Below are 10,463 nucleotides of genomic sequence, written 5' to 3'. Positions count from 1 at the left end.
AAGATCTGTAAAAAGAGATCAAACATGGATAATAATACCAAACATTGAAGCTGGCTGTAACAGGGAAGTAGGCTGTGGGAAAGTTGTGATTTGGCAGATCTTCAGAGTGGACTGGAAATGTATTTGCATCTACTGAGTTAGGGGACCCAACTCAGTGCTTCACATAGAAACATGGCTATTGATGGACAAAGCAGAAGTCACTGTGGGAGAGAAACCCAGCACAGTCAGCACAAAGCCACCATGGGTTGAAGGTAAGTGGAAGTTCTAGGGGCAGTGGGTAGATAATGCTCCAAATCTGAACTAAGTGCTGACTCCCACCTCCGGGCCCAGCAATACAGCCAGGAAGCCCCATAACTGAGTCTACTAATAGGGAGAAAATGCTTTTTTTTTTTTTTTTTTTTTATCACTTCCAGACACTGCTGAGCTGGGAAGAAAACCTCTGCATGAGTAGCAGAGGGCTTAAAGCCAGCAAGATTCTGGTGACCATGTGGATGTGACTTCACCTATTTTCACCTGCTGGTGAGAGTCCAGGCTATCTGGGGGACAAGATTGGAAAGAATTTGCACAGAACACCTGATGGCATTTTGATACAGTGGATCTGCAATGGTTGAGGGCTGCTCCCTGATCACCAAGAGTTCAGGGTGGGTCTTGTGGTTATGAGACTCTTCTGAGTATTCTGCTAACTAGTTACAATTCTGTGACCCAGACATATTTGTAGGGGACAGTTCAGGACATGGCTTAAGGCTCAGTGCTGGGCCAGCAAGTCCTGGGTCAGCCAAACCACAAGCTATGACAGGTTCCCAGGGGGTGGGGGGCTGGGCCCCTGGAGATAGGGGGAGGACAGGTACTGTGGGTACAAGGGGAATAGACTAACAGCAGAGATCTGAGGGCAGCTGACCTGTGATTTTGGACTTAGCCTGGTAGCCAGAGCCCTTCACAGTCTACTTTAAATAGAGCCTTTCAAATAGAACCTCTGTGACCTGTGGGCCTGGAGTATCCTTCTTCATCTCCAGCTCAGGGCAAATCATCCACCTGTAGGGCGACCCGTCCCTATCACACTGGCCATTAGTGTTCTGTGGGACCTAGGGGATGCCACTTCCTCCATGGGGTGAGGCCTTGGGCCCTAAGCCATGACAGCTCTTTGGAAGACTCCTCAAGGCTAGTGATTCAGTTCCAGATAGCTAGCCAGGCCCTCAGTGTCCTTGCCCTTCCCTACTCCCAGCTGAGGGAGCGGGGAGAACTTCATGTGCCAAGGAGCTTGAATGACAGTAGGGTGGGGACAGAAGGTAGCTCTGATAGGTCAGAAACAGGAGCAGGAAGCTTCTTTAATATATATTTTTAAAATTTTATCAGGCCTGGAGTAAGCTTCAGATGGACAGGATTGCTCAGAGATGGACACATTTAAGAAGAATGTAGAGCCTGTTGGCATTAATGCAAACAAGCTTGTTGGGGAGGGCCAGGAGGGGCATCACAGGGTCTGTCACAGAATCCTTAGGAAAATCAGCAGTAGGAGGAAGGTCTGTAAAGACACAAGGGTTATGCAGGTGCTGGGCTTGTGGACAGTGCCCAGAGAAGAAAAGTCACTCAAAATAGGAGGTTTGTCCTGAGAAGGAGCACAAGAAGGATCAGGATTGGGCAAGGTGCTCCGCTTCTCACTGATCCAGTGGGAAAAGTAGGTGAGCCTGGTGAAGACGCTGGGGCCTATGGGATAGCGGCAGGCCTGGCTCCAGCTAGACAGCCCCATCAGAAACCAAGTGCCACCATTCAGCTTGCAGACCAAGGGGCCTCCAGAATCTCCCTGAGGAAAGAGACAGCATGAGTCATGGGGACCAAAATAGAGGGGGACACACATGGTTTAGACAGTGTGAAGTGCCTTTGCCCTCCACCAGAGTGGAGTTTAGGAAGCCTCATGTCAAGGTGGGGCTGTGAATTGTTCTCATCAGAATTACATGGAGGATTTGAAAAATCCAGACACAGAGTCCCACCGCAGACCTCTTTGATCAAAAATCGCAAGGGTAGGGCTTTGGAGCTCACTTCACAAAGCCTGTGGAGGGGACTCTGAGCATCCTTCTAAGCTGGCAGTCATAGACCTATCAGAATATGCAGGCAGACTCCAGATATCAGACACCAGCCCTTTGTGCTCCCAATCCTAAGTGAGTGAAGGTACCACCTGAAGTCCCATGGGGCTTGCAGGCCTCTGGGTAATTATCAGTCCAGTACAACATCCCACCTGGGCATTTGTTTTTGACTTATTAAGGTCTCTGGTTTGTGGAGCTTCTTTAGAAAACGCAAACTGTTAAATGTGCTCAGCAGAAAAGAAGTGATCCCAAGTCCAAACTGGTAGGGTGGTCAGAATGGCAGGGAGCCCAAGGGGGTCCCAGAAAAATGCTAAGGACTTTGAGGTCAGGACTCCAAGGCAGGAAGGCACCATTGGGCATAATGCTTCTATCTCATGGGTTATAAAGTAGGGACCAAAGAAACATAGCACCCTTCCAGCCTTCTGTTGAATAAACATGACCGAGTACCCTGTGTGTAGGAGACACTGATATGACACAGAACATGAACACAGACAGTACAGCACACACCATGCACAGATGCAAGGTGTGGAACAGAGGCACCCAGGGGGTGGTAAATGGCAGGAAGGGCTGCCCTAACTGGACCATCAGAGAGCCTCTAAGCAGAGATGGGAGGGATGAGCAAGGCCTGACCTGGAATTTGCAGGCACAGGTAGGCGGTCTGCTTGGCACAGGTGAGGCTGAGAAGTGGCAGGGCCATGCCCAGGCTTATCAGCTGGGAGGGTATGGATGAAGGGACATTGAAGGACACTCAGCAGGGAGGTAGTGTGACCTGATACAGATTCTAAAAGGATGGTAGGATTTCTGGGGCTGGGTGAAGCACAGTATGTGGCAGGGCAGAAATCAGCACAGGGAGACCAGTCATGAACTACTGTAGCAGAAAGAGACTGATAAAGACAGGCAAGAAATGGTGAGGCACAGATTTGCCCTACCTGACCCTTTCCCTCCATTTAAGGTAAAAATGGAGCAAGGCAGGAAAAGCAGAATAAGGGCTGAGTGGTGGGTCCTTGGTGTGTGGAGGTCAGAAAGAGGAGGAAGAAAGCAGGAGACACAAGAGGGGCTGCCCTTCAAGTATGATGGGATGTGCTGCAGGGTGCATGGCCAAGCACCAAGTGGGAGGAGGTCAGAGGTGCACCTAGGCATCTGGCTGTCTTGGTGAGAAAACTGTGGAGGAAGGGCGAGCACAAAAGTCTGATAGAATGGGCTGAGGCAAGAAAGAGAAGTGAGTAAGCCAGAGAGGGCCCTTGAAGTGGGTGAGCCCTGTGGGAAGGCAGGCTGAGAATCAGGGCCCAGGGCAGAGAGCTGGGGAAAAGGGAAGGTATGTGTAGGGTGTTTTAAGATGGGCATCATGACAGTATGTTTTTCAGCTGATGGGAGATGGTCAAGGAGAGAGACAAAGAGGTAGCAAAAGGAGCAGGAGAGGAAGGAGCTCTGTATGAGGAAGCATGTGGGGGCCATAGCTCCAAGCTTTTCTAGGTTTGACTATGATCATGCCACTTCACCTTGAGCTATCCACTTTCCTCTCTGGGTCTCAGTTTCTCCACCATAGAATAGAAGGATTCCACAGAGTAGGAGAAAATATTCTTAATACATATATTCAATAACATACTCATATTCTAAAATTCAATGAGAAAGACACACAATCTCATTGAAATAATGGCAAAAAAATTTGAATAGACACTTTTAAAAAGAGGCAATACACATATGAAAAAAGTGCTTATCTTCATTATTCACAGAGAAATTCTCAGAGAAATGCAAATTAAAAATCACATTGAAAATGGCAGGCAACATGAAGTACTGGAGGCAATGTGGAGCAAACACAACTGTCATTCCCTGCTGGGGGGAGTGCAAACTGGTACCAGTGGATTGGAAAGCTGCTCCTCAGTACCTGTGAGAGACGAACCTGTGCATATCTTATGGCACAGTAATTCTACTCCCAGGGTTATACTCAACCAAAATGTGAACCCATGTGCACTAAAACACATGCACTAGGATATTCACAGCAAATCTATTTGTAATGGTCTCAAGTGGAAACTATCCAAATGCCACCAAGACTAGAATAGATAAATAAAATTGTAGTATATTCACACAGTGGATACCATACAGCAACAAGATGAACAATGTAAACTACACACAAGATGCATAAATCTCAGAAACATAATATTGACCAGATGAGAATGCATCCTCTATAATTCCATGTAGGTAAGTCCCGACACTAATCCACAGAGCTTCAGAAGCCAGGACTAGTCTCAGGGAGTTAGTAACAGGAAGGAAGTATCAGGAGGATTCTTTAGGTGCTGGTTGTTACGTGATTGTGCCAATTTCTTTTTTTTTTAATTTAATTTTTAAAAAAATGTTTACTCATTTTTAACAGAGAGAGAGAGAGAGAATGGGAGGGGCAGCGAGAGGGAGATACAGAATCCGAAGCAGGTTTCAGGCTCTGAGCTGTCAGAGAGCCCGACATGCAGCTCGAACTCATGAACTGCGAGATCATGACCTAAGCCAAAGTCAGATGCTCAACTGACTGAGCCACCCAGGCGCCCCCAAAAATTTTTTTTTAATGTTTATTTATTTTTGAGACAGAGAGAGACAGACAAATAGAGTGCAAGCAGGGGAGGGGCAGAGACAGAGGGAGACACAGAATCTGAAGCAGGCTTCAGGCTCTGAGCTGTCAGCACAGAGCCGGACATGAGGCTCAAACTCACGGACCACGAGATTATGACCTGAGCTGAAGTCGGATGCTTAACAGACTGAGCCACCCAGGTGTCCCTGATTGTGCAAATTTCTAAAAATGCATCAAATGGCACATGTCTAAATTATGCCCTTTTCTATGCATGCTATTCTTCAACAACGTTTTTTTTTAAACGAAGAAATGTATGGAATGAACTAGTATTCTTTGGGGTCTTCTGACCTTCAGTTCTGACACTTCAGGCTGGGGTGAGCTTAGGAGGAGGAAGTCAGGGGCAGGATCCAGAGAAGACACAAAGGGAGAGGGGAGTTCCCACTTGATAAACAGAGCCAATCTCACTTACTCTGCAGATGGACTTTCCTGTCATGAGGTCCCCAGCACAAAACATATCCTCATGTATAGAATATTCACTGCTGCTGGAGTCTGGCGATTGGAAATACATTTTACAGACTTCACTGTCAATGATACCAACCTCTCCTTCCTGCAGCTGAAATGGTGCAGCCAGGAAATCTGCAGGGGTCAGGAGTGGGGGAAGGTCAGATGTGGGTTGGAGCCTGAGAGAAGGGCTAGCTACCTCCCCAACCGGCCTGCTAATGGACATGCTGCCATTTCCAACTGACAGGATTGGGGAAGTCTCTCAGAGGACTTGCAAAGATGAAGGGAAAAGACATTTAAGGCAGACAAGAGAGCAAAGGTGAAGGGTCTGTGGTGGGAAGTGCCAGGAGGGAGGTCTGGGTGGCTGCAGTGGCGTGGGAGTTGAAAAAAATGAGACAAGGTCACAGCAGGGTCCAGAGTGAGCAAGGCCTCTTCACCAGTATGTGGAGTTTGGATTTCTCTCAAGCACACTGGGAAACCACTGAAGGGTCTCCTTGTGTTTTGAAAATAATTAATCCGGCAGCTATGCAGATATAGAAGTAGAGGTGGAGGGTGGAAGTTGAGAGTCCTGGCTTGGCCCAGGTTCCAGTGATGCACCTAATGGATGCTGGGTGGGGTGAGGTAGTATGTCAAATAAGACATGGCCCAGCCTCAACGAGCAGCTGGTCTGTGGATGCTTTCCATGTGGATTCTATTTCCACAGATTGCTCACAGATCAGACTGGTGTTTTCAGTGTCACAGTGACAGCTCCGTCCTGTGGAGTGCTTGCCATGTACAGCTCTCACATGTCCTTGGGGACAACCCAGGCCCAGCAACTGTGGTCAGGGAGAGGACAGAACAGCTGCAGGCTGAGTCTATCATTGATGTCAGATGCTCCCTGACCTGCTGGCTGCTCTAGCCTGCAACTTCCCCTCATACCCCAATTCCTACCCTCCGACCAGTTTTGCAGAATCCTCCTTGCTCTGCCAGTGGTTCTTAATGAGTGACAGTGCTTCCCAAGAGGGTGTCTTTGGAAATGTTGAAGCATTGGCTGTTTTCATGACTAGACAGTGTGATTGATATTTGTGGCCAGAGCACAGCAAAGAAAATCTTGCCCCAAATACCTCCAGTGAGATACTCTGCCAGATCATGACCCTATGACCCTACAAATCACGGCAAATTTACATTCTGCTTTTTTCACTCTATGTTACATTTTCCTAAATTAAAAGCATTTTCCATTGTCTTAAAAAAATATTTGCCCACCATTTCTCCTCTCTCAGCCTAAAAATGTACAAGCCCAGCAAGCTGGCAGAACAGGCAAGTTTTACTTGAATTAATGGATGAGGGGAAGTGAGATTCACATAGGAATATGTTCTTAATCCAGAAACACCCAACTTTGCCTCTCAAGCCAACAAGCAAACTTGTTTTCATTTCCTTACTGTTATGCTTCCCTGAGTACCTTCCATGGTAGGGAAAGCCCAAGAGGTGCCTGATGAAGCTTTGGAGGGGCCTGACACAGTCTCAGGCAGGACCTGTGAATCAGAGTGGAATCCTAAATGGCTTGGAGTCAAAGAGCCCAAGTTCTTGATTCCAAAAGTTAGATATGCTCAGACTTTTTGAAGCATGACAGAAGGAAACTGAAGCTTTAGAAGGAAATGGTATCAGGGCTGGAAGGGCCCCACAATGGTTAACACACCTTCCTCCTCCACCACCCTTACCCTCCCTGCCTGCCCTGCTCCTACTCACCATCCTCAGTGATCATCCCCCAGCCGGTTATCCAGCAGCTGCTGTGAAGGGGCAGCTTCATGGTAGGCCCCGGCAGGCAGGCAGGGAGGATGTGAGAAGTAAAGTTCACAGATAGATGCAGTTGCAACAGAGCGATGTCACTGCCCATGTAGTAGCGTTTGTTAAAGTCATTGTGAACAATGACTCGATACACTGTCATCTGCCGGCTATGCTCAGTGGGATGTTGGAGCTGATGGTACCCTAGCAGGACCTGGTAGTCAGATGGTTCATGGGACCTGTTGTGAGAGGCTGTATTATCACCTGTCTCCTCTGAGCACTGGGCTAACACCCTTGCACTCTCACCTGACTGCCTACCCCCAACTCTCCCAACCCCATAAGCAACCAGACATCACCATTATTCCAGAGGTTGCTCTCTCCTCCCTTCCTAATATTCTCATCAGGTGGGCTGGATTCTTGTCTGTCTGTTGCCTCAGGAAATCTGTCCTTTGAAAGTTTCTGATGGCTTTCCCAGTATGCCCCCAAATCAAAGGAGCAGAGAATCTCAGTGCTGGAAAGAAACATTGGGGCACATCAAACTATACCCCTTCATTTTAGAACAGAGGAGACTTGGCTCCTTCCCAGCTCTGACCAGAACTATTGGAAGGTCCCATCGCTTGGAGTGGTTCTCAAAGACCCCATTTCTCAGTGCAGAATCATCCATTCCCTCTTCCCATTCTTCACACTCAGACTTCCCTAAAGGATGAACCCCATCTGGAGACAGGCACTCAATAAGCCTGTGTGGAGCAAACAGGCGAGCACATGGAACTGAACTTGCTTCTGGAATGTGAGCAGCTTTCCAACATACGTGGTCTGCTCATGCTGCTCCCTTGCCCAGACTCCATGTGACTGGATTCTTCTCCCACAAGGCCGTACTAGCTCCGAGCCCCTCCTCTGATGCAACCCATGGTACCTCTCCTGACACTGGCTCAGGGTCTACCCTCTTGCATATTCTGGTCTTTCCATCCTGCAGCACAGTAGCTGGGTTCATGTGTCACTATCCTGATAGGATGAGAAACTTCAAGGTGGGTCTTGCATCTCCACATCCTCCACGGTGGGCCTCACAAGGGGCCTACCACCCACAAGTGCTGAATAAATGAACAGAACCCAAGTGGTTCTCAAAGCCAGTTGATGCCAGTGGCTCTTACCTCCTCTGACTTCGAGTGTGATATTCTCCCCGCTCCCTCTGGGCACAGAGTAAGCTCAGGATACACCTGAGATGCAGCCCACTCTCCTGACTATCTGTGTCCCATCCGAGGACAGAGGCCATTTGCTTCATGCCTCACTCTGGCCTATGGAGACAGTGGTGAACACAGTTGCTCTTAGGCACATATTTCTACAGAAGTGACAGGAATTTCTGGATGCTGGTTAAACAGCCAGAGTCCCATGATGCTTCCACAGAGAAATGTGCTAGAATGTGCAGGTGGTTAGGACCCAGGGAAGCCTCTGGCAGTTGTGCCAATGATGACCTTTGAACAGCCTGATTGGAAGAGGACAAAATAATTGCCCAATTTGTCCAGGCTCTAATGCTCCCCCAGCCCTGGAAAGTGGGGACCCTAGAACTATTGCTCTGACTTAAAGCCTAAAACCTGTTCCATATGTTCAGCCAGGGATACTACACACCCACTACCATCTGCACAAGAGGAAACAAACCCACTGACATCTTGTTGGCCTGTCTAGAGCTGGGCAAGATGTAGAATGCAGAATCTACCTTGAGTGGGAACAGGACTCAGAATCCTAAAATTTAAAGAAGACAAAAAGTGGGCTGGAGGCAATGACTTTGGAACTAAAGTTTGTTTTCCAGTACTTACTGATAATCACAGTTGAAGTTAATTTCCACTTAGCTATGTACAAGTAATGTACATGTAGCTGAGACAGCCATACCATCTTGGTATTACCAAAGTGTGAGGAGGGGGACATATGGGAACATCCCTGAAGGAAGAGATAAGGTAAATGGCCTTTGTACTGGGAGATGTGAACTCAGAGAGTCAGGAGACTGGAGTAAGATGGTGAGAAGGGATGGCATTCCAAGTAGAGGGGAATGCTCGGTCAAAGGCAGGGGCAACAGTGCACACAGACACCTGGTGGTGGCCAGGAACAAAGCCCAGGGAAAAAGGTCTGGGACATCATTCTCCCCCTTCTGTTCTGTCCATCTTGTGTTCCCTCCCCAATCCCACCTGAGTCACTGGGCCCATTGGGAACACGCACTTTTGGAAGCAGTGGGCAGCTGAGATCACCCAGTAGGCATCTATGAGGGCAGCTCCACAGATGTGCTTGCCATGGTAGAGTAGGCTGGCCTGCCATGGCCACCGACGGTCCGGTGCATTCTGGCCACCAAAGATCTTCCCAGTTACTGCTGGCTTCCCACACACTGTGGAGACAATCCTACCCATGAGGCACCATGAGGTATTATGGATGCCAGCCTTGGTGTCTCTGGATGTCAGCATCAACAGGACACAGGGCCACCATGGCCCCTCCTCACTTTTCAGCTGGGAAATCCAAGGCCCAGGGTGAAGAGACATGGCTCATGTAACAAAGAGCCACCTGGCTTTGCTGGTGATGGTAGTACTAAGGAAGCAGCCTGTGGGTTTCAGTAAGAAGGGTGGGGGTGAGGTTTGTGGTGCAGGCACCTGCAGAGGTACACATCTGCATACCACTGGGGTGCGCAAGTCAAGACCAGGAGATGGTGCTGCCCCAGGTGCTTCACCAGACCTTATTTCACTTAACTAGCACACCATTATTTGAAGTCCCAGAAACTAAGGACTTACTTAGGGATGCTGTTTACTCAGGGCCACTGAGGATTAAGTGGTTGCACCCCTCCCACCTCAGTCCAATATTCTAGGGAGACTGAGGCCAAATGGAGCACATTTTGCTTGATAATTCTCCTGAAGCACTGCATCCTGTTCTTAAAATGAAGAGGTTTTGGGGGTCCACACAGACAGGCCAGTGATGAACCTCCGCTCTTGAACTGAGGAGGCTTGAGATCCAGAAGGAAAGAGCTGGCAAGAAGAGGGGGTGCCCTGGTCTCCTCAGCCATGGGTCTCCCTGACCATGCCGAAGGGGAACCCAGGAATTCTAGGGCCCCACTCAGCCAGGTAGAGTTCCTCCTGGCTGGTGGGGTGGGTGAGGGACACTTGAAAGGTGGGGGAACCTGACGCCCCTCACCATACTCCCCCCCCACACTCACCATCCGCAGCAGTTCCCTCGGGCTCAGCACGAAGCAACAGTGGGCACAGCCAGAGCAGGGCTGTGGCCAGCACGCAGGCCCCCTGCCAGCCTGGGCCTGAGCCCTCGGCCCGGGCGCTTGCCATTGGGCCAGTCCACGTCGTCTTCCCAGACAAGGGGCCTGCGCCACGTGAGGCCGCAAGGGCTGCTGGGAAACCGTCTCCTTCTGTAGGGAGTGTCGCCTCCTGCCCTGCAGCCTGTGTGGGTACCAGGAGGAGGCAATGGGCCCACACACGATGCCAGAGCCCCTAGGCTGATGGGAGAAGCAGAGGACATATAGAGTCTTCTGCCAAGGGACCCCAGTTTGATGGCAGACACAGCGTGGTTATGGTGTATGC

At 49.4% G+C, this 10,463-nt stretch overlaps 1 protein-coding gene across 1 annotated transcript; it reads right to left on the bottom strand.

Annotated features, from left to right (window-relative positions):
* Positions 1 to 1,480: 1,480 nt before the first annotated feature.
* On the bottom strand, positions 1,481 to 10,211 carry LOC124515054 (serine protease 40-like). The gene is made up of 5 exons (XM_047083547.1): positions 10,088 to 10,211; positions 9,109 to 9,271; positions 6,865 to 7,139; positions 5,108 to 5,274; positions 1,481 to 1,798 (listed from the first exon to the last, which is right to left on the bottom strand). The coding sequence occupies exons 1-5, from the start codon at positions 10,209 to 10,211 to the stop codon at positions 1,481 to 1,483; spliced, it is 1,047 nt and encodes a 348-aa protein (XP_046939503.1).
* Between the last annotated feature and the right edge of the window lie 252 nt (positions 10,212 to 10,463).

The sequence above is a fragment of the Lynx rufus genome, unplaced genomic scaffold (genome assembly GCF_022079265.1).
Source record: "Lynx rufus isolate CCGP_SWC_20201006 ecotype Redwood Valley unplaced genomic scaffold, mLynRuf1.p SCAF_2, whole genome shotgun sequence".
NCBI classification, from domain to species: Eukaryota; Metazoa; Chordata; class Mammalia; order Carnivora; family Felidae; genus Lynx; species Lynx rufus.
This window is presented reverse-complemented; position numbering and strand designations above follow the sequence as displayed.